The 24,110-nt window shown below is 55.4% G+C and overlaps 1 protein-coding gene and 1 long non-coding RNA gene across 7 annotated transcripts in view; one reads left to right on the forward strand and one right to left on the reverse strand.

The window, feature by feature from the left end:
* Positions 1-24,110, reverse strand: part of LOC123580033 — a 233,138-nt gene that overhangs the window by 129,193 nt on the left and 79,835 nt on the right. Inside the window, exons 3-4 of one of the 6 annotated variants that reach the window (XM_045444253.1) lie at positions 22,152-22,267; positions 19,512-19,787 (exon numbers count right to left, since the gene is read on the reverse strand). The exons of 4 other annotated variants lie outside the window; for them this stretch is intronic. In XM_045444253.1, coding sequence (XP_045300209.1) covers positions 22,193-22,267 — 75 coding nt within the window. In that variant the 3' untranslated portion in view covers positions 19,512-19,787; positions 22,152-22,192. Of the gene's footprint in view, positions 1-19,511; positions 19,788-22,151; positions 22,268-24,110 lie in introns of those variants that run through there. One more of the 6 variants, XM_045444254.1, reaches the window with a different exon arrangement.
* On the forward strand, positions 8,363-9,472 carry LOC123580038. Its single transcript, XR_006703097.1, has 2 exons — positions 8,363-8,459; positions 9,312-9,472. It is a non-coding gene; the product is annotated as an uncharacterized LOC123580038 (long non-coding RNA).

Genomic DNA, 24,110 nt, shown 5'->3' on the forward strand with positions numbered 1-24,110 from the left:
TTTCGTGCTGAACCCTCACCACACACCGGCCCCTCCCAACCCTGTGCCGCCGGGACCCCCATGTGACCCATCTTGCAGATGAGGAAGCTGACAGTCCCACAGCACAAGTGAAGACACGCACAAGTCAAATTGCTACCCAGGACCCCAAACCTGGCACACCTTCGTGTCTGCACGGGCAATGCACGGCTCCAGAGACCAGGGTGAGTCAGGAGAAAGTCCTGGAACGTGAGTCCCCTGGGGCTTCCTCTGAGCCTCAGCCCCCTCATCCGTCAAAGCATTCATTCATTCATTCATTCATTCATTCATTCATTCATTCATTCGCTCATCACTCACTCTTTCATTCACGAGTGTTTGGGAGCTGGGACTACAGCAGTGAACACAGACAAAGCTTCCCACCTGAGTGATGCTGACATTCCAGTGGAAGAAACAGTCAAGAAGTCAGATAAACAGGGGCACCTGGGTGCCTCAGTCTGTTAAGTGTCTGACTCTTGATCTTGGCTCAGGTCATGATCGCATGGTTCACGAGTTCAAGCCCCGCGATGGGCTCCAGCTGACAGCGTGAAGCTCGTTGGGATCCCCTCCCCCCCTCTCTGCCCCTCCCCCCCCAATAAAAATAAACTTAAAAAAATGTCAGATGAAAGTCCTAGAATGAAAATGAAATCGCATGGGCTGATAAAAATGCGGGAAGGCTGATAAAAATAGCCAGGGAGGGCCTCTCTGAGGGGTGACTTTGGAGCTGAGGCCTGACTCACCTCATGGCGAGAGCTGAGCAGAGAGTATTCTCCAGTCCGGTGGGGAAAGCAAGTGCAAAGGCCCTGAGACAGCAGCATAACTGGCGTGTTTGGGCCGCGAGCAGGAGGCCAGTGTGGCTGCAGCTGAGCAGAATAGGGGAGAGAATGGGTGAGTGGGAGGGAGGGAGCCAAATTACAAAGGGCTTCCGGGAAGAGAAGGCTGCCATAAGGACTCTGGCTTCCTATCTGAGTGCAGTGGGAACCATGGAGGGTTCTGAGCAGAGGAGGGACAGGATCTGTCTTGGGTTCTGGGTTCTGAGGGAATCCCTCTGGCTCAGGAAGGCAGGACTGGAGGCAGGGAGATGAAGAATGGCTGTGGCTGCAGAGGTCGCAGTGGGAGAAGTCAGTGCTGGACCAGGGCAGGGCAGTGGACGTGAACCCCCAGACGCCTGAATGAGCTCACGGACGGACTGGTCATGGGGAAGCGGAGGGAAACCCCGGGTTTGGAGCCTGGACAGCCAAGAGGTTAAAGCTCCCATCACTGCAATGGGGAAAACCCCAGGCTTGTTTGGGGCGGGGGGGAGCAGGGGGCCCCTTCTGGGCATGAGGCCCCACTCAGGGTAGAAGTGGGGCACCGAGTCCCCACACACCTGCCTCAAGCAGAGCATCGGTGAAGGGGTCCCATGGCCAGACGGCCCCGGAATCTGTGACCCCAGAAATGAGGTGTATTCTACCTGATGAGAGCCCTGCAGACACAGCTCCCTTGACCGGCCCAACCTCACCCCACGGTGAACAAACTCACTGTTCTTTGCTCTGCCCTGACCATGCCTCCAGGCTCCCTGGAATCCTAGAGGTTGGGGCCGGGGGTGGGGGTGGACGGCACGAGGTTGTATGTGCTTCTCACCCACTTGCCTCCCCTGCCGGCCAAACAGGGCCGAGGAAGATTCATGGCCGGTTCTTCCTCCACACCTTTGTCCGGCCCGTTCCCTTTTGGCCTCTTCCCCTGCCTAGCCCACCACCTGACTCTTGCTCCCCCCACAACCCCCCGCCGACCTGGCAGAAGCCTTCAGACATAGCACCCAGCATCCCTCGTGGGACTCACAGCTGGGAACTCTGCTCCGGTCACTGTGATGCCAAACTCCCCGTCAATCTCATCATCACTTGGTTCTCTGAGTCTAAGTTCCCGTTTCATAGATGGAGGAACTGAGGTTCCGAGAGAGGGAGCAGGTTCCCGAGGTCACAGGCAAGGTCAGTGGCAGCACCAGGATTCAAACTCAGGTCTGTCTGACACCAAGGCTCTCAACCTCCACACGGTACGGCGGCTGGCTCAGGTGGGCATAGGCAAGGCTTTGAGAGCAAGCGATTTATTTGGGAGGTGATCCCAGAAACACCAGGAGGGAGTGAGGAAGTGAGACAAGGGAGGGAGGTGAACAGGCCACCTCTGTGGGCTCAGCGCCCAGGAACCTCTGGGGGAAGAAGGAGAATACGGCCCAGCACTGCCCCCCACGAGGCGAGGAAGTCAAGGTATTCCCGTGCCCTTCCCCACCTCTGCTGACAAGGGTCTCTCACTTCTGCCCCACATCCTGCAGCCAGAGTACCTCCCACCTGGCACCCCGGCCATCCCAGAGGTGGCTTCCGTCCCTGTCGCTTCCCCCCACACCGCCTGCCCTGCACTGGCCCAGACCTTCTGGCCCCAAAACAGAAGCCTGAGACAGCAGAGCTGGTACAGATGGGAAAACTGAGGACCACACGCCAGGAGCGGCTCAGCGGGAGGGTGGCTGAACGAACTTCCCTTCCGGGCCACCCGGTTTCCAGAACAGTGCTGGCCCTGGGTCACAGACAATGACCAGCAGGAAGCGGCTGAGCTGTGTGACTATGTGCTGGTCCCTCCGCGTCTCAGGGCCTCAGTTTCCTCATCTGAAGAAAGGGATCATTAAAAAAACAAAACACAAAAAAGCACGACATCGTGAGATTTTTGTGGGATTCAATGGGACACTAGATCTAAAGGCCTTAGAACAGCACATGGCAAATAGTAGGTGCTTAGGTAAATATGTGTGTTTAAATGAGATCATGCCTGGCGCATAGGGGCCATGCAGCAAATGGGAGAATTATCATGACAGCCGTCACTGCTGCTTAGGGCCCTGTCCATAATGGCCCGAGCCCAGGCCCGCTCCGTTGGGACAAGATGTTGGCTGAGCGGCCTCCCCAGCTTCCTGGGTCCCCCAGCCTCTTGCTTGTGGCTGCCTGAAGTTTGGAGAAGCGGAGGGGGAGGAGGAGGAAGAGGAGGAGGAGGAGGAAGGGGCCGGGGCCTAGGCCAGGCCTGCTCGCGGTAACTGCGGGCAGTGACCCCACCTGACAGGCCCCTACTCACCCGTCCACCCATCCACGCAGGGGACGCCTCGTCTTGCACAAGACAGGAAGGGGGAGGCCCCGGGCGGTGGTGGGTGACGCCAGGACCCCGTGTCCACCCGCTGCAGACAGGATGGGCAAGGGAGGCCCCAGCCAGCTTCCTGTGTGCTGACTACACTGGGCAGAAAGGAGAAGTGGAGCCCGGGGTCACAGGGCGATCCAGGCAGCACCTTCCGCGCCCCGGCCCGACTCTTCCACCCGCTGTCCCTGATTCAGGGGCCCTGCGTTCAAATCCCACCTCTGCCATCTCCCAGCCCCGCGACTTGGGACGACGCGTCTCAGGACCTCCGTTTCCAGTTTCTGCTGGAGAACAGGGAAACCTCTCCTCCAAGCCTCCCTGCCCCCACATGTCACCATCACGCCCATGTCGCTGACGAAGAAACCCAAGCCATAGGGTGTTTTCAAACAGCATCTATTACACTTGAAGGCTTAGGGACACGATGAGGGAGCACAGCCCTGAGGACCTACTGCACGTTGGAGACCACGGAGGTGAGGCCAGTGGGACTCCGGCCGATCACTTACGATTCTCCCTCGGAGGAGCCAGGGCGGCCTCTGCTCAGCACAGCTCTCCAGCCGCCGTCGAAGCGAGCACCTGAGACCCCAGGAAGTAAGCAGGGAATGTCCCCCAGCTCCATCGCAGCAACAGGCTGGATGGGAGGAACACCGCCCCAAGAAAGAGGCCGCCCTCCAGCAAGCTACCCCTGGATAGTTCCCTATAATCAGGGACCCCGAAATAAATCTGCCCCTGCTGGCCCAGACTCTCAGGGCCCCCTCCTTGGGGACACGCCTGATCTGAAGAAGGCATCCGCAGAATAAGCATCTCCCCAGAGGGGTTGCCGAGTGGTTTATGGACGGCCCGCAGGGCGGGAGCAGCATACTGGGGGGACCGCAGGCAAAGCCTGGGCTTGGTTGGGGGTGGGGGGAGGGGGACAGTCACAGAGTAACTGAGAAGGTGCCGGGTCCAGGGCCGGGAGGAGGAAAGGCCAGATACAGGCCCGCAGTGCCAGGGAAACTCCACTGACCCAGAGCCCCATGGGTGGACTGTGTAAAAGGAAAAATGAAACCAAATGCAGAGCCCCGGGCCCCCCGCCAGCCCTGGCCATCCATCTCTGTATTCACTGCCCCCACCCTGGTCCAAGCCACCATCGCCGCTCGCCTGGACACCCACAGCTCTTCCCAACCTGGTCCTCCTGCTTCACCCTTGTCCCCTAAACAAGCTTTCCACGCAGCAGTTGGAGGGGCCGAAAATGTAACCCCAACCAAGTCACTGATTCGACGCCCCAGTGACTGCCCATCACATTCAGGATAAAATCCGCACGCCCGTCCCTGACCTCCAGCCCTGGCCGTCTGGCGCCTGTCCCCTCCAATGCCCTCTCTTTCTTCGCTGTCACTCACCTCCCCAGAAACACAAGCATCTTCCTGCTCCTAAAGTAAGTCAACCTGATGCCCACCTCCAGACCTCTGCTGTTGCAAAAGTTCCCCCATATTTTCCTTGGTCGCTGGGTCTCATTAGTCTCAATAGATGCCCCCTCCTCCCAGAGCCGCCCCCCCCCCCAGCCCCTGCCAGGGGGTTTCTCCCATCATGCCCCACTGCCCCCCTCTGCCGATGTCTTCATAGCCTGTATCCCTGTCTGGAAGTAACTACTTATGTGTACGTTTGTCTGTCTCTCGCCAGAATGCCAGCTTTACAAGGGCAGGCATCCTATCCACCCTGGTCGCTGCCATGCCCCTGGCACTCGGCACACAGCAGGCGCTCAATAGATATTTGTTGAAAAATCGGGGCACCTGGGTGGCTCAGTCGGCTGAGCGTCTGACTTCGGCTCAGGTCGTGGTCTCGCCATTCGTGGGTTCGAGCCCCGTGTCGGGCTCTGTGCTGACAGCACATGGAGCCTGCTTTGGAACTTCTGTCCCCCTCTTGCTCTGTCCCTGCCCTGCTTGTGCTCTCTTTTTTTTTTTTTTTTTTTATAATTTTTTTTAACATTTATTTATTTTTGAGACAGGGAGAGACAGAGCATGAACAGGGGAGGGTCAGAGAGAGGGAGACCCAGAATCTGAAACAGGCTCCAGGCTCTGAGCGGTCAGCACAGAGCCCGACGTGGGGCTCGAACCCACGGACCGCGAGATCATGACCTGAGCCGAAGTCGGCCGCTTAACCGACTGAGCCACCCAGGCGCCCCTCTCTCTCTCTCTCTCTCAAAAATAAACGAACATTAAAAAAATTTAAAAACAATAGATATTTGTTGAAAGAGACTGAGGGGAGGCAGTTTAGTCGCCTAGGGGGCTCTCACTGGAATCTTCCGGGTCCACACTCGCAGCCTCACCCTGGGAAGACAGGTGGGGCCCTCCTGAGCGCCAGACCCCAGCTGGTGCACAGTGCTGAGGAGAATTCGGTTTCAGTGGGAAAGAGGATCGGTGTGCGATGTCTGCCACAGAGCGGGCAGGGTGGTGGGCATCTGCAGGCATCCGTGTCTGCTTTGTTCGTTGCTGTCTCCACAACACCCAGGACAATGCCTGGAACACACTGGATGCTCAACAAACATTTGTCCAATGTCAAATACATGAGTTCTTTATCCAACTGGCTGCTCCTTTCAGGAACAGAAACACCTTTAGCTCATTCGTCCAACAACCAGTGGCCAGCCACTCAGTGAGGCCCACGGTGGGCTAATCCTGAGAACAGCCAAGGGAGAGGTTCTGACCCTCTACTTAGAGGAGGAAGCCAAGATAATGAGGCTCCATCACAAGGTCACCCAGCTGGGTTCAGCTGACCCCAAAGTTCAAGATCCAAGTCTGCCCTGCCCTGCACCAGGGCATCCCCGGCCCCCTCCCTGGGGTACAGGGCATGAGGACAGGCGGCCTCTGCTTCCCTTTTGGGGCATGTCACAGGGATGTGGTTAAACGGAAGCAGGACCCTGCCCATCCCGGGTGCGGGCCTCTGAGGGCCCCACCCTCCCCATTCCCAGCCCAGGCTCTTCCCAGCTGACTGTGGGGCGTCAGTTCTCCGTTCCTCTTTTCTCTGGGCAGGAGGAAGCGGGTGGGGCCATGGGAAGATCCAGAGACTCAGTTTCCTCATCTGACAAGTGGGTTCAACTCCTGGCACCTTCAGAAGCTGGTCTTCAGAAGTGGTAGAGATTCAAAGAGAACATTCATGAAAGATGCTGAGCCAGGACATGCCAAGTAGTCAGGTGGGAAGGCAGAGGCGGGCAGAGGTGCCTTGTGACTTTCCTCCCTGCTCAGCCTTTCCCAAGGTCCTCCACTGCTCTCAGCATAAGACCAGGCTGCTCTCGCTGTGGAGCCTCAGCCTTCCCTACTCCTCACTCACCCGTCACCTCACAGCTCCAGGTACGAGGTCTTTTAGATTCACCAACTCCCTCTGTTCTGTTCTGTCCCACCCCAGGACCTTTGCACATGCTGTGGCCACTTGCTGGAACATTTGTTCCTCCATTTCTCATCCACTCGGCCTCTACTCGTCCTTCAGTTTTCAGCTCGGTATCTTCTAGAAAGTCTTTCTGACCTCCCCAACCACATGCACCCTCCTGCCCATCAAAGATCCTCATCACTTCATACTTGTCAGTCACAAATTGATGTTTCTGGGAGTGAGTTGGCTAATGTCCATCTCCCACACTGGGCTATGAGCTCCTTGTAGGCAGGGATCATTGTCTCCTCAGCACCTGGCACAGAGTACATGCTTCATTAACATTTGTTGAATGAACGAACGCTAAGCACAGAATGAATAGAGCAACAGGCAAGCCATGCCCCCAGACGCCCTCCCTCAGATCCTGGTCTGGCCTTGGACCCTGCACCACCCCTGCCCTGCCCAGGCTGCAGCCACTCTGCTCCTTGTCCCCAAAGCTCTGCCTCCCTCACCTCTCACATCCTTATTTTCCTGCATGGAAACGAGACGGATGGACCTTGATCGTGGGCTTTCAGACTGGGATCCCCTGAGCCTGGTATTCAAAGGATGGGCCTTGGGGTCACTCCGGAGAAGAGATCAAGGCCAGGAGGCCCCCAAGATGAACCGGAAGAGCACATACACACACACACACTCTTGTCTCTGTCACACTCAGGACAGTCACAATTTAGGTACTTTGACAGGAATTCAACTACACGTGCTCAGCAAAAAATAAAAAGTCTCAGAGAGAAAAGAGCCATCGGATGGTGGATATGCCAGGAGGGGGAGATATGGGTTAGCGGTTCCCCCAGTCTGGGTCTGCTCAGATGCAGCCACACCGTGGCCCCCAAACATAAGCCAAGCCTCCCCTGGGCAGGGTCCCAACGCTGGGGTGGGGGTGGGGGGATGGTGGGCCGAATTTATGGAAACCGTACATCCGCCTCGGGTGGGGAGGGCCGTGTCCTTCCTGTGGAATCCCCAAGGGGAACTTGGCTGTGGTTGATTTCCACCTTACAAACCAGCTTTAGAGCCTGTACTTGGGACACATGGGCCACCGCACTGGGATCTTCTGTTGAACAGTGGGTGACACCTCTCCATAAAAAAGAAAAAAAATTAAACCATCAGACAGGACCAAAGAGAGCATGAGGGTGGACTGAAAATTCCTACAGTCCGTTCCTGTCCAGCGTCACCTCCGGACCCCCGAAGGCTCTGTGACACCATGAAAGTCCTGGCTCCATTCAGAGATCCTCTCCCCACTGCCTGGGACCCTCTCCTGCCCTGAGGCCCAGGCAGCGCCCCTGGGGCGGGAGGGGGCCCACTAGACCTCAGCCGGGAGCCACCTCCGGCCAAATGGTGTCTCCACGGCCACATCCGCGGGAGGTCATCTTGCCCAGACCGCTGCCAGGCACGGGGGTTTAGCGCACCACCTGTGTGCCAGGCCCCGTGCCAAATGAGACACAGTTCCCGTTTGCTAGAGCTCACCTTCGGGGCGGGCACGAGACACTGAGCAGACGGACACGTAAATACAGAGAGAGGATGACGAGTGTGCGGCAGAAAAATGAATCAGGGTCGGGATCGAGAAAGAGGGAGGGCTGCAGTAGGGGGTGGGCTGGGAGGTCTCACTGAGGAGCACGGGCCCAAGTGAGGGGAGGGGGCAGGACACGGAAAAAATCCAGAAGAACGGTAGAGGGACCGATAAGGGCAAAAGTGGGGAGAGGGCGGGGAAACGCTTGGGGTGTTGTTTAAGAAGCAGCCAAAGGCAGCATGGCCAGAAGGGAGGGTGGAGGCGTGGGGAGGGGAGGGGCCCATCCTTCAGGATCTCCGGGGCTGGGGAGGACCCACAGGAGGGGTCTGGGCAGGGCAGCGGTGTGAACGACCGAGGCTCCAACAGGACCTCTGGGAGGCGGCCACCGGTGAAGAAGACATGCCAGGTGGTGGCAGCGGAGGGGAGGCAGGTCAGATCTGGGCGCAGGTGGAAGGTCAGGCCAGTGGGATTTGCCGACGGACTGGACGTGGGGTGGGAGAGAGTGGGGTGGAAAGCAACTCCAGGGTCTGAGACCTGATCGCTGGGGGCGGCAGTGCCTTTGTCCGAGCCGGGGAGTGTGTGCTGGGGGAGGGGAGGTGGATGTGGCAGGTTAAGTGACACCCACACCTCTCATTGGAAACCCGAGCAAGACAGAGACGTGGGAGGAGGAAGAGGCTGGGCTCAGGCAGTCCGTGTGTCCAGTGGGGCACCGAGGCCGACACTGACAGGGACTAGGAATGCGGGACCGACGCCATGCTGCCCGGCTCGCCGGGCATGGGCAGGTGAAGGCAGGAGAGGGCTCCGCCTCAGCCCAAGGGCCATTTGCGAGGCCTGAGGAGGACCGGGCAGGGAGGAAGGGGAGAACCAGAGCATCTTCCCCGGCATCTGGAGGCCTGGGAAGATGCTGCTCACCACCAAGAGAACCAGCCAGCGAAAGGCCAGCACTCCCAGGCCCACCGGTGCAGTCTAGAGGGGGAATGAACGTCAGCGAGGCTGGCACCAGATGGCTGGCCTGGCTGTGGCCCCATTGCCCTCAGAGCCACATTTCTTGGGGACAGCCTGAGAGGCAGAATACTCACATTCATCTAAGTCAGCCCCGGGAATTCTTTCCTGGTTTAAAGGTGGACATGTGACTCCATGGTTATGTAGTCACAGGGGGAAGTCTACTGGGACATTTAGGAAATACTTTCCTGCTTGATGAAAGAGTGAGATTCTGGATGAAAATCCTCCTTTTTGGCTCACCCCTTTCCCTTCCTAGTTAAGATGTGGATATATGGGATGTGATGTCTGGTGCCACAGCAGCCACTGGGACCCATGAAGACAGGAGACGTGAAGAACCCAGATAACCGATCCAGGAACAGCCCCACATCCAGACTTCCTGTTCTAAGATTTAATTAAATGCCTTCACCGTTCCAGGCACGGAAGATGACCTAATTGGGACAAGAGGCAAATAGGAATGAACCCCGAGGCAGGGGAGGAAATAGAGAGGTGGTGGGAATGCGCAGGCTGAAAAGGAGTCTTTTAGAGAGGATTTCACTTGGGGCAGCAAGGTCCTGGGGGGAAGACAGTGTAGCCTCGTAGACACTCAAATCTTCACCTAGAAGTCTAGGATGCCATGGATAGCCCAACCTAATGTACAGATAGGGAAACTGAGGCCCAAGGAAGTTAGTAGCTGCCCAAGGCCACACAGCAGAGGCAGACTGGTTCTTGCATCCAGCCATGCCGGTTACCTGCCCTGCATGTCCCTGGGCCTCTCTGAGCCTCGGCTCTCCCTCATCTGCCGGTGTGAATGAGGGATGTGAATGAGGTGGCTCTCCTGAGGTATCACGAGTCTCAAGGATCCCCGAAGCACTCAGAGAGCCGACTGAGAAACAGTGAGCACTCAAAACCATCGAGGCACAGGGCCTGGGTGCATGGCAGGCTCCAGAAGTGTGAGCTACTGTTTCTGCAAACAGTGGACGCCCCACGAAGGGTGTGCCTACTCCATGGCAGCCACATTTCCAACCCTGGGCATCCAGTCACTCTTTTAATCCCTCCACAGCCCAAGAGGCCTCATCCGCTCCCCAACTCCCGGCTGCCCAGGCCCCGAGTTCAGTGAGCCGCCACTGGTGAGCACTAACGCCTCACTGCGACCCCGGTGAGGTCCCTCCTCCTCTGCTTGTATGCCTCTTGGGACAGGCAGCTCACTCTCTGAGGGCCCCACTTTCCGAAGTTCTTTGTCCCTCTGTGGCCCTGGGCAAGTGCCAAGGGCCTCTCTGGGCCTCCCTTTCCTCATCCATAGAAGGGCATTCCTACCAGTCCCCCCTCCTACACTACTTGTGAGGATCCAGGAGGGCCCCTGATGCAGTGCCTGGCCTACAGGTAGTTCTAGATTAGCATGAGGTATGGTGATTTAGCCATTATCGTTGCCAGGGGCTGCTGGCCCGGCCCCCTGCCTCTTGCCCGAGCCCTGGACCTGTTGGGTTTGGGAGCTGAGGTGCCAGGGGGGTGTCCCCAGGTCCCGACCCAGGAGCTGGAGGGGAGGGAAGCTGTGCTGAGCCTGTCGGCCCACAGCCCAGCCCTGCGGCCCCTGGCCACGGCTCACGCCCCGCCCGGGGCCACCACCATCTCTGAGGACCCATTGTTGCTGTCTGGCTCCACTCCAGGGTCCCGGCCAAGCCCAGGCTCCCACTTCCCTTCCGTGCCCCCCACTCCGCCGTCAACGGGGCTCAGGCCTCCCTACAAGAAAGCACCAGAACCGTAGGAACACAAGTTCAAATCTCCGCCCTGGCACTTTCCGTCACTGTGACCTTGGGCACTTCATTTCTCTGTGCCTCAGTTTTTTCATCTGTTAAATGGGGTGACAGGACCTCACAGAGCTGTACTGAGGATCCTATGAATTTAGGGATGGTAGAGCGCCCCGCACGTAATAAGCCTCAGGGAACATTGGCCCCACTTCCTCTGCTCCCCCAGGCCTAGAGGACAGAGCCAAGAGGAGTAAATGCAGGGGTGGGGAGGGCACAACCGGCCTTGAAGCCGGGGTGCCATGAGCAGAGCACTGGATGAGGAGTCCAAGGCCAACCCTGCTGTGTGACCTTGGGCTGGCTGCAGACATCTCTGGGCCCCAGAATGAGGGAAAAAAGAGGCTAGGATCTTCCTTTCTCTCTAGGAAGTGGGGGAAGGGACAGGGGGGCTTAGAGCCAAGTTTTCTTTTCATTTTTTTCTTTTTAGCACAAAGGGCTTGAATGAAAATCAGCTGCAGGGACAGAGAATCCTATTGTGAAGGCACCTGAGATTCCTGGGCAGGCGGAAGGAACAGCATTCTAGGTGTTGGGCTTGGTAAACAGAGGCCAGGGTATCGGCCAGAGACGCTAACAGGCAGGGGACAGCTTGCTTGGGGCCTCCGACCCCTCCCTCGGGGCGCTAGCCTGGGTATCCAGGGCCCTCCCTCGGCCATCTCCTGCTCAACCACAGTGTCTGTGTGCAGGAACGCGCAGGCCATCTGGCCTCTGTTTCCCCATCTGCACAATGGGTACGGTAAGAGTACTTTCCCCCTAGGTGGGAGTAGGTATGCTGTTACAGTCTCAGGGCAAGCACCTCGCTCAGCAGGCTTGGGTAGGATACTGGCTCTGCCACTCACTTGCTGTGTGACGTGGGGTCAGCTACGTTGGCCTCTCTGTGCCTCAGTTTCCCCAACTGGGAGGTGGAAACAATAACAGCACTAGCCTGCCGGGCAGATGAACTGAGATGATTCAGCATGGAGCCTGGAGCACAGTCCCATGATCTCAGCCCGCTGAGGCCCCCAGTCTCAGACACCTCCTTTCCTCCGAGTACATGTTTATCTCAACAATTCCATCACGTATTTCTTGGGCACCTACTATGCGTCAGTCTTGGGGAAGCCGACATCCCAGGAGAAGAAAGCCGTTAAACTCAAGACTTGGGTGTGAAGGGCTCGACACAGGACGTAGGTGCTCAGTGATGCCGTTCGCCCAACACCTGGCCTCCCGCAGCCGCGGGAGTTCCACGCTGGGTTCTTGCTGGGCTCTGGGATGCAGCCCTCGTGGCGGTCCCAGTCCGAGCATCTGGGTGGGGGCGGGAGACTGGCATGTGGAAGAGGCAACATCCCACGAGGGAGGGTGCCCAGGCGGCCTCCGGAGCCAGAGGAAGTCAGGGTGGGCTTCCTGCGGGAAGCGGTTACGAATAACAACACACATTGAGTATTATTATGTGCCAGGCAGTGTTCTCTTCACAACAGCGCTTTGCAGAAGGTTTTCCACACTCGTTCTGTGGGTAATAGTCTGAGACCAGAGAGCTCGAGTAGCCTGCCTGAAGTCACACAGCAAAGACTCGATGGAACTGAAATTCAAACCCTGTGGTCTAACTGAAGCATTGCACTGCTCCCCAGACAGTGCTCTCCAGCGCCTAGCCACTGAACCCACTTGTCCCCTCTGCCCAGACTACACTCCCAACATCAGAAATCATCTGAAGCCTCCCCCACCTACACTCCAGCACCCCTGAAGGCCTGAGCCCCTCACTCACGGAGGAAGAGGTGGGGGCAGACATGTGGCCAGCACAAAGTCCTCAGGGGCCGAGCCTGGCCCCCTTCATCATGGTGGAAGGAAGGAGGGGACAGACATTTTCTGAGGCCTCACTGCACCCCCACTCAGTCGTCGCTCACAGCTCAGGGAGGCCAGCCCCGGGGCTAGCCTCATTTTCCAGAGGGGGAAACCGAGGCAGGGGGGCTCAGAGGCCCGTGTGAGTCCAGACCCTGCACCACCTCCCCCCACCTCTGCTGAAGAAACGAAGGAAACCGCCTCCAAAGCGACTCTGAGCCTCTGTTTGCCCCTCTATGAAATGGGGATCTGACCCAGGATCCTCCGCTTCGGGCAGGAGCCAGGTGGTGGGCCTGGGGCCTGGGGCCTGGCCCAGGGGAGACCCTCCCGAGACCCTCCCGCAGCCTGGCTGTTATTACCGCTGCCATTATTACCGTGGTGGTGACACGCCCCCGTCAGCCCTCTGAACCCCCGTACGCGCAATTCTTCCTGTAACGAAACCCGCCTGCGAGGCCTTAGCGAGGGGCCCTGATCGCTCACTTAATTATAATCTTTGGGGAAAGAAAAACACCCCCCCCCCCAGCTGCTAGGGAAGCCGCCAGTGTGGCTGCAGCCTGTGGGGGGTAACCTGACGCCCCTCAGCCAACCTGGCCCCCCGGCCTTTGTGTCAGTCCTGCCCAGATTACTCTATTTTTCCAACCCCAAACCAGGGCTGGCATGAACTCAATGCTCGGCATTGTCCTGGGACCGGGCCTCCCCCAGGGCCCCCAGGGCCAGGCCTCATCCTTCCTCCAGCTGGGGATCCGGCCCCCAGGAGGCGTCTCAGAAATCAGAAACCCAGCAGGGCCAGCTGGGGCGGCCTCCTGTGTGCGGGGGTCCTCGGGGGTCCTAGGCTTCTTGCTTTGTCACCTCATCAAAGCTTCAAACTTCACTGCCGGAAGGGGCTCATATGTGCCCATCTTCCAGATGGACAGACTGAGGCCTAGGTAGAACTGGCAGAGCCCAGGTCAGACTGAATCAGGATGCTTTCCCAAGAGGGGGCCTGGGTACCCTGGACCTGCCACCAAGCGTGAGAGGGAATTTGGGAGGCAGTCCTCCTGCGGACTTCACAGAGCACAAACGGAGGACACCTGGGCCGCGGGGCAGAGGGCATCACGGCCAAGGGCTCTGATTTCCACAACAGCAGCTCCGGGTTCAGGTCCAGCTCTGGGCCCTGCTTGCACAAAGCTGGCTCCTCTATGCACCTTGCTTTCCTAAGCTATGAAACTAGGGAGGGAGGGGATCAGGCTACCAGCTGGGGTGCAACACTTAGCTGGTAGTAAGTGCTCCATTAACAGAGCTTCAAAACCCTGACAATGGCAAAGGTTCCAAGTCAGCACGAGAGCCCCCCACGTCACCCACATCGTGGGCCAGAGCTAAAGACTGAGCCACACCGGGGGCAAACGTGGATTCTCACCTGCCACTCCAGGGGGACAAACTGGTGAGCGCCCTCCTTTGCTCCCTCCAGATCACCACCTTCCCCACCCTAATCTGTGCCTAGGAGGCTGACCTGAAGGGGCGCCATCACCCCTGCTCCGGGCTTCCTATGGGGTTCCCTGAATGGAGGAGATGGGAGGGCTGGATGGGCATAACAGCCCCCTCCCTGCTGCGTCCTGTCCCCCAGGCCAGAGCCGTCCTTCCCGAGGTTCCCGAGGTTCCCAGCTCCCGCCAGCGGGCCTCTCCATGCAGCCCCTCCCTGCAGACATCTGTTCCCCACCGATGCCGGCCCCACTCTGCACCTTTCCTTGGTTGGTTCCCTTACCCCTGCCCACACCTGTGAAGAGTCACTTCATTCCATTTTCCCCAAAGTATCAGGTTTGAGCCGTCTGTTTCCCGCCACACCCTGACTACTGCAGATCTGAAATCAATATGCTAAAATGTTAAGATTTGACAAAGTCAGGTCATGGGGAGCTGGGGCTCCTTATGACCATCTCCTGCGATGTTCCAGGTGGTTGCAAGATTTCCCAAAGGAAGAAAGAGACAGCAGAGACAAAGCAGGTTCATCAATCAGGAGGCCAGGCCTCCTGGGTGAGGGCCCTGAGGTCAGTGGAGGCCAATGGGTCCATCCCCCAGTCTGGCCACACTCACCCACTTCTCCCTCCTCCTGCGTCCCTTCCTACCTTTCCCCTTGACTCAGCACCTCCCTACAGGAAATGGGAACCACATGCAGGGGATCACTGCAGAGGGGCCCCAAGCAGGACCACTGCACCCCCACAAGGAAGGTTCTGGCTCCTATTCACAGGTCCCAGCCAGAAATCAGCAACGCTTGGGCACTTTGGTTCCAGGGGACCTCACAGTCAGCGGGGGCTGGGGGTGGGTCGGGGGACACCCTGGAGAATATGCACCCCCCACATCCCTTCTATCCCGACCTCATTTTCCCCATCGGATCAGCCTCCTGCCCAGCCCTTCTTGCAGAGAATAGTTTGGGGGGGTTTTGTTGTTTTTCGGGTTTTTTTTTTTTAGATCGACGTACACAATTTCTCAATCTGTAACTTGTCACACATGCCTAAATGGAATCATTTTGTGTGCACTGTTTTCATTTGGCATCTGGCCTCCTTTTTTCTCTTTTCCTTTTCTGCAAAAGCCTTCTCTCTCCCCGTGTTGACAGTTGAGAATGGGTTTTTACATATTTTTCTGTAAGCATGAAAATCCTATACAGACCATGCCTGGACAAGGGATTTCTTTATCTGTCATTTCTTTTACAAATCAGGATCACATTGTTCACCCTTTCTAGCATCTCGCTTTTTCGCTTTAAGAAATCTCTACGCAAACAAGAATTCTACTCGATTGGTCACAACACCACTATTCACAATGGCCACACGGTGAAAACAACCTAAATGCCCATCAACAGGTGAATGGATAAACATAATGTGGTCTGTCCACACAATAGAACGTTATTTGCCCATAAAAAGGAACGAATTACTGGCACACACTACTCACTACTCGAAAAAATCAGGATGCTAATTGAAAGAAGCCAGACGCAATAGGTCATCTGTTATAGGATTCCATTTATATGAAATACCCAAAATAGATAAACCCAATAGACACAGGAAGCAAATTAGCGATCGCCAGGCGCTGGGGGCGGGCAGGGTGAGGAGTGACGTGTCTGATGGGTACAGGGTCTATTTAGGGGGTGATGAAATGTGTTGGAACTAAATAGAGGTCATGGTTGCACAACTTGCAAATGGACTAAATGCCGCCGAATTGCAGGCTTTAAAATGGTTAATTATGTAACGATTAATTAAAATGGCTACTTTGTTATGTGAATTCCACTTTGATTTTTAAAACTAAAAAAATATATATAAACGTATATATCCCTCCTCCTTTTTAAAACAAAGGTAGACTGCTACGCACATTGTATTCCACTTGGAACTTATTTCGGTTAAAAATAAGTCCTAGAGAAAAAAATACCTATGCGCTAGAGAACAAACAAACAAGAGTAGCCACACAAGTCACCTGGGAACACTGGGAACCATTCTTTTTAATAGCTGCATAATAGTTCATGGTGTGGACAGACCAGAATGGTGTCACCCGTTTCCCCAAAATGATGAATGATGAGTTTTGATTTTGGCCGGTTTGGGGGAGGCGGTGGTCTCTTGACACATGTAGGCACCAGGCACTTTATAAACAGGGTTTTATTTTGCCCTTACTCCAGTCCCACATTTTCTCCCATTTTTCAGGTGGGAAAACTGAGGTCCAGAAAGGAAAAGGCCAGGAAGTGACCGAGCCAGAACTCCAAGCCAGGCCGGTCTGATCCCTGGGCTCACTCCTTGCTGGGGATACAGCAGGGAACAGCACTGACCCAGGCACCTGCCCTGGAGGAGCTGACATTTTAGTGGGAGAGACAGACAGGAAACAAGATGAATCAGTAACCTATGTGGACTATTCCCGGGTGTCAAGATTATAGGGAGAAATAAAGGAGGGAAAGGGGAGAACGGACGGCAGGGAGATTACATTTTTAAATAGGGCAGTCAAGGAGGGCCTCACCGGGAAAGGGATGTTTGGGCAAAGACCCAAAGGAGGTGAGGGAGGGAGTCCTGTGGCTTTTCATCCATTCGGGGGAACAGTGTTCAGAGCAGAGGGAACAGCGAGTGCAAAGGGAGCCGCAAGGAGCCAGGTGCTGCTGGGGCTAAGGGAGAGAGGTAAGATCAGAACAGAGGGCTTGTAGCCCAGCTATCTCTGAGTAACAGGGAGCCAGGGAAGGGTTTGGAGCAAGGCAGACTGGGGATTAGGTTGGGATTTGAAAAGCCCACTCTGGCTCTCCAGGAAGGGTGGGGGAAAGAGGAGAGCAGCGTTGGTGGCTCAGGCAGGGAGGCCACTGTCATGGAGGTGGGAGAAGCTGTCTGAGAGTAGATGGCTGGTCTGCGGGATGGGGAGAGGCCCTGCCCACCTCCCCTCCATCTACGCACCCCTTGAATTTAGTCCCCCTTGGAGTAAGCCAACTCTCAGCCTCCACAGAGAAAGTGCCAAGAGGGGAAGGAGAACTTTGCTGATTCATGGGCCTGGGCCTCCCAACTTCCCCCCAGGGGAAGCCTGAGCTCAGATAATGGGGTAGGGAGCCCTATGGGGGCTGAGAGCAAGTAAATAAAGTAATACAACAGTGATAAATGATAAAACGTGGTTAACAGAGTGACCTGACTCGTGGGGTGTCATCAGGGAGGGCTTCCTGAAAGAGGTGGTGTTGGAGCCAGAATCAGAATCAGAGCTAGGAATTTAACGAGGCCAAGGAGAGAAGGAAGAACATCTCAAGCAGATGGAAAAGCACCTGCCAAACCCCTGAGACTAAAGGCAGAGCCTAGTGAGTTCAAGTCTCTGAAAGGAGGCCTGGCCAGGCAGAAGGAGCCCTGTGTGCCAAGCCCAGGGCAGACAGTGGCCTGAGCCAGGAACACGCCCATTCCAGGCCCACGCACGGTCAGCTCCTGGCAAGAACTGCTTCTGTTGCCAGGGCGGTTGCAGTGGTGAAGGTCCCCCACCTGTAAACTTCTCGGAGAGCTTCACCATAAGCCAATAAGATAATAAGCATATTTGGAAGAGAAATAAACGAAGTCGCAGAAATTGTTAATTCTCTTTGTGAAGACGAGGAAGTCAGGTCACAGAGAGCAGAGAGCTTATCGACTTCAAGGAGTCATGTCGCGAGAAGGTTGCGAGAGCTCCTACCCTCCTCGGCTCACTCCCTGCTCCTCGCGGGACCGCTTTGTCACATTGGGAGGGGCCCTCGTGGGGCACATGGCAGCTCGAGTGGCAGAAACGTGTCCAGCAGCAGGAGCTGGCCCGGGCCCGCAGAGGAGGCCAGGGCAGGGGATGACAGAGACATAAAGAAAGACAAACAGTGGGAGCTGGTGGGGCCACAGCCCCTGAGTCTTGAACTGCCCTTGGCTAGAATTTCAAGAACTGTGCCAAGACTCCAAGGCCTGACTCTAAAACACTAGTGCTCACCCATTCACCAAGTATGCATTGAGCACCTACTGCATACCGCATGCCCGACACTGTTCCCAGGCCCTGGGGCAAGGTCCCCAGACCCAGCGGGCCCTCCTGAGGCTGACGCCCCATGGGGACAGGGGTGGCTGCCCAGGGAGCAGACCCAGGGATGTGTTTCTTCACACGGTGATAAAGGGCTTGGCTGGTGGAGACAGGGAGCTATAAGCAGGTGTGGCTGGAGGCCCTACTCCCCCGGGGGGTGGGGGGCAGGCGGGTTGCTGGGGGCCAGGCTGACCCCATGATGGTAGGGGAGAAACTGCCTGCATAGGAGGAGCTACAGCAATCAAAGAGCAGGAGCCCCTCATGGGGCAGCAAGGAGGCCAGTGCGCTGGGGACAAGGCAAGGGGCAGGTGAGCTCAGAGAGGTGATGGGGTCGGTCATGCTGGGCCTCCAGGGCCTGGTAGGGCGTCTGAGTAGGGGGGCATGGTCTGACTTCGTCCTAAGGGCTCCTCTGGCTGTGTGTGGCGAACCAACAGAGGGGCCTTGGGAGGAAGCAGGGAGCCCAGGGAGGAGGGGAGCCAGCGGGGAGGGCAGGAGACAGTGAGGCTGGCCCAGGGGCGGTGGGGGATGGGAAGGAGCCCAGAAGCTCTGCTCTGGAGACAGTGAGGGGCCTTCAGGTACGACCAGAGCCCCTTTGAAGACCTTCATTTTCTCAAGCACATCCTCCTTCTGACACGATGATCTGTGCCCCAGCCCCTGGCCCCGCATGGCACGGGCTCCAGAGACCTCACACATTCTCAGTGGTTCTGAAACAAGACTTCCCAAATCTGGGTGCTTCCTTCCGCTGAAGAGTTTGCAGGTAGGAAAAAAGAGGGGGAAAAAGAGAGGAGGGGAGGGCGGGGGAGGGGAAAGAAGGAGGGGGGAAGAGGTACGTTCCCCAGCCACAGACCCTCGTGCCCACCCCACACTCACCTTCCCCAAACCGCAGAATGATGGGGAGAAGAAGAAAGGCACTCTGCTGGAGGTGGTAGCTAAGACCAGGGTGGTGCCACCGCGATATGAAGTGTATCAACTCATACCCAAGGGCTTCCCAGATATTATTTCTATTTTTATAAATTGTCATTGTGCGTTTGGATTACAAATTTAAGAGACCCATTGTAAAAAAGAGATTGAGAGAGACAGGAGGGGAGATGGATGTAGAAAAGGGAAGGAGAGGAATTCTAAGATTACGGAAACATGTAACTCAGCCCCCATCAGTCACACTGGCCTTTCCTTAAGCCTCAAACACGCCACACCACGCCTGCCTCAGGGCCTTTGCACTTGCTGTTCCCGCTGCCGGGAATGCTCTTACCTCCGACAGCCAGCCACATGGCTCCCTCCCTCTCGCCCTCTGCTCACAGAGACCCCTTCTCTGACCAAGCAGCAGCCCCTCTATCATGCCCATGATTCTTCTTCACAGAACTTCGTGCTACCCGACACTATGTTGGTTTATTGTCTAACAGTCACCACTAGATTGTCAGCCCCGTGATGGCAGGGACTTTTGTCCGTTTTGTTCACTGCTGGATCCTCAGTGTTCTGAACGACTCCTGGCACACAGTGGGTATTCAGTAGTGAACGGACAAGTGCAAGCATGGATAAAATGCCTCCTCAGCTAGACCAGGAAGGCAGCAACCGAGGTCTTACATGCGTCTGGCACACAGCAGGCATCTGTGGCACGAGTGGATGGTTAGTGACATCACCAGGAACTGAGAGATACCAAAGCAAAGCAAACAAGAAAGAGAAGAAACTATTTATCCAGGTTCCCTGAGTGCCTGTCCCATCCTAAGCCCACCCCCGACATTAGCTCACATCATCCTCATGACAACACCATGAGCTAGGTCTTAAGCCCATTTTCCAAACGAGGAAACTGAGGCTGAGTGAAGAGAAGTGTTTTTTTCCCCGGGCCCCATAGCCAGGGAGGGGCAGGGCATTGAAAATCAGTCCTGTCCGCCTCCAAAGGCAGGCCCCCAAGCTGAGTGCACCGGCCCGTTCACGCTGTCCACAGTGGCAGAGCCCTACTATGCGCAGGGCTGAGCCAGCCGATGGGAATGTGAGCTCAGGGCAGCCAGGCTTTCAACGCTTGTAAGCTGGGCCGAGTGTCCACATTTTTACAGGAAACCGCTTGCTTTTCAATGCTAGAACCAAATCAAAATGCTAGAAAACACTGTGCATGTTAAAGGAAGAATTTCCGAGGGCTCCTACTTCGAGACCCTTGGTCTACGCCTGGGATTTCAGAGAACATGGACGTCATTGAGGGTGGGGCAGGCAAAGAAGGCTTCCTGGAGGAGGTGGAACCAGGCTGCTAATGGGCCTGAGGAGGGTGGGGCCAGCCTGAGAAGAGGGGGCCTTGGGCTGCCTCTGGCCATGCTGGGGGTCAAGTAGGCTCCATCCAGGATTCCCGGAAGAGGCCCAGCAGGTCAGACCAGCCTGACGCGCGGGAACACCTGGGAGTCAGCTCCGAGGCTGCCTGCCCCCTCCCTGCACCCATGCTTCCTTTCCATCCTCCTCTGGGATCTGAGCTGCCTAGGACGTGTTTCCCAGAAGACTCTGTCCCTGAGAATTTCCCATGGGGCCGGCTGGAGGGAGGTCCTGAGGATGGCCCAGCACGGTGGCCAGGCAAACTGGGAATACCTGAGTTCTTTCATCTGTCGTCATTAGAGACAATAGACGCTGAAGCAGAAAGCGTCTGAGAGCCAACACATAAATGTATGTTATGGGTTACATATGGGAAATCGTGACATTTAAGTGAGATGTCCTGAAATGTAAGACTGTATCAGCCAGTCAGCTGCAAGGTAACATTTGGGTTTCTTTTCTTTTCTTTTCTTTTCTTTTCTTTTCTTTTCTTTTCTTTTCTTTTCTTTTCTCTTTCTTTCTTTTCTTTCTTTCTTTCTTTCTTTCTTTCTTTCTTTCTTTCTTTCTTCTTGTTTCCCATCGCATATAAGTTCTATTAATGCAAGATGTGGGTGTATTTCAATGATTGATGATAGGTTCTATGATTGATATGATAGGTTGAGATGATTGAGGCTGACGTTGAAACCTACTTCACCACTTACCGGCTGGGAGACTTCGGGAAAGATACTTGCCTTCCCTGTGTCCTCACTTCCTCATTGGTAAAACGGGGTTGAGGGGAGTCACCAGAACCCGGGACCATCATGCAGTGTAAAAATGATGCACATTAAACACTTAGAAAGAACTTCAACCCTTGTGAACATTCAGTAAGCGCCAGCTATGATTATGGTCATCGATAGGGTAACACATCGCTATTTCAGACCACATTATAAAATATCATGAATTCGGGGCGCCTGGGTGGCGCAGTCAGTTAAGCGTCCGACTTCAACCAGGTCATGATCTCGCGGTCTGTGAGTTCGAGCCCCGCGTCGGACTCTGGGCTGATGGCTCAGAGCCTGGAGCCTGTTTCCGATTCTGTGTCTCCCTCTCTCTCTGCCCCTCCCCCGTTCATGCTCTGTCTCTCTCTGTCCCAAAAATAAATAAAAACGTGGAAAAAAAAATTAAAAAAAAAAAAAAAATAAATAAAATATCATGGATTCTAGAGACTGGCATAAACTCAGATTTGCCTAATACAGATATAGATGGTCACATATAAAAATATTTGCAGATGCGTGCGTATACGTGGGTGGAATACACAACACATGTTTCTTTGCTCCGTCAGCCAGGAAGGCCTACGAGAAATGCTACCCCGCCGGCCACGGGTACACCCAGTACCCAGAGCTTGGGTTCTAATGCCATTCTCTGATAGGAGGAACCACGGCTCCACACCGAGAAACGGCTGATGCTAAGACTGGGGCAGGAAATGTTCACGATGAGCCTGAAGCAGCTTGTGGTGCCAGAGGTAAGAAAGGGCTCAAGATGAAAACCAACCAACAAACAAAAAACCCCCGATGTTGATGGGGGCACGCCAAAGGGCAAAGAAGCCACCTTCAAGAGCTCCCCGTGGCCCAGGTTGGGACAACCTGAGCAACGAAATACAGCAGTGTTGAACTATAACCCAAAGTATAAATAAAATCAATATCCTTGAGTCCGGACCGATACGAGCGAAGCTGAATACGTACGTAGGGGAGAAGGCAAATGTGCTGTACGGAAGGACTCTCAATCATCCCTGCTGCGGAGGATAGTCCCTACTCCACAGGTGGGGGCCACGCAGAACGACTGCCTTCCAAAGAGGATACTATGGAAAGGGGAAAAGAGAGTGACTTCACAGTGGAGAAAACTGACAAAAACTACCTGAGCCAGGTGGTCAAGGTCAATACCCACAGTGATAAGTCACGTTCATAGGATCTACCCTTGATGTGATAGGATAAAAATGTCACTTTCCGGGGTGCCTGGGTGGCTCAGTTAGTTACACATCCACCTTCGGCTCAGGTCACGATCTCACGGTTTGGGGGTTCGAGCCCCACATAGGGCTCTGTGCCAACAGCTCAGAGCCTGGAGCCTGTTTCAGATTCTGTGTCTCCCTCTCTCTCTGCTCCTCCCCTGCTCATTCTCTCTCTCTCTCTCTCTCTCTCTCTCTCTCTCTGTCAAAAATAAACAAAAAACATTAAAACAAATTTATAATGTCACTTTCCTTCTGAGAAGTTCCTTCCCCTGACCATAAGAAAGACATCAAATTATCCCAAGAGAGGATACCTATTATCCCAAGAGAGCCTACCAAAAACCCGACCAGCACTCCACAAAACTGTCAAGGTCACCAAAAACTAGGAAAGTCTGAGAAACTGTCACAGCCCAGAGGAGAAAAAAGACCTGACAACTAAATGTGATATGGAATCTTGAGTGGGATTCTGTACCAGAAAGAGGATGTTAGCAAAAACTGAGGAAATCCAAATAAACTATGGACTTGGTTCACAGCAATGCACCAACACAGTGGGTGGATGGTTAACAAGCACGCCTGTGAACTAACATTAAGGCGTGACTTGCAGGAGAGACTGGGTATAGGGTGCTACCTTCTTCATTTTTCTGCAAATCTAACACCGTTCTAAAACATAAAGTCTACTCTGAAAAACTCGTTTCTTTTTCCAGTTTGCTTTTTTTTCCATTCTCTTATAGTCCATGGAACGACCCTTTCTGAACCTCGCTGATCAATGCCCCTTCGGCCTCAGAGTCGACACTGGCCTGCCGTCTGTTCTGCGAGTTCCCCGCCTCAGGTTTCCGCATCTCGGCCTGCTCATCTCTGGGTCGATGGCACGTGGCGCTTTGTGCAAATCTTTCTGTGTGGAAGTCGCGTCTTGAGCCAGAGGACCTATTCTCCTGACATGGGAGCACTCCTTCGGTTATTCTGCCACGTAGATGCCTGCTGTTTACATCAGCAATCAGCAATGCCATGGGCGGGTGCGGGGTGTGGGTTCGAACCCTCAGGGTTTATCGGGGTCATTACTAGTTCTAGGTGAACTTCTTCCCTCCCTTCGGTTTTATGACCTCGAGAGACACCCCTGTGCCCGTTTCTAGGCAGGGGTCCGTCTGAGAGAGGGGGGTAAGGCTCCACCAGACAGCCTCCATCCACAGCAGAGAGTTATCTGGGTCAAAATGCCAACAGGGCCGTGAAGAAATACTTCAGTAGAGCAAGGGTGGGCCCCAAGTCTCGGGACCCGTGCCCCAGACCTCCTCCCTGGCCCTGAGGGCAGCTGACTCTGTCTGGGAGGAAAGAACAAAGGGAAAGCACGTGGCAAGACACCCGTTTCTCAGAAAGTCTGGGTTGGAGGTCGGGGGCCTGGGTTCAAGTCCTGAATCCGCCTCTGACTCATAGTGTCACCTTTCACCACTCGCTTCCCCACGTCTGGACCTCAGGTTCCTCATCTGGGAGTCAGAGGGTTGGACCAGCTGAGCTCAAGCCTTCCCCAGTTGACACGGTGCTGATGAAATCAGGGCTGGTGGTATTATGCCCCCCCCCTCCCCGCGCCCCCTGTCCCCCTCACTCTCCCCGACACTGTGGCCACATTCACCAAGGGCCAAACTCACATTCACATCCAACACACTGCGTTTGCCTCTAACAAGTTGCAATGACCCGTTCCCTTTGT

This window comes from Leopardus geoffroyi, chromosome A3 (genome assembly GCF_018350155.1).
Source record: "Leopardus geoffroyi isolate Oge1 chromosome A3, O.geoffroyi_Oge1_pat1.0, whole genome shotgun sequence".
Lineage (NCBI taxonomy): Eukaryota > Metazoa > Chordata > Mammalia > Carnivora > Felidae > Leopardus > Leopardus geoffroyi.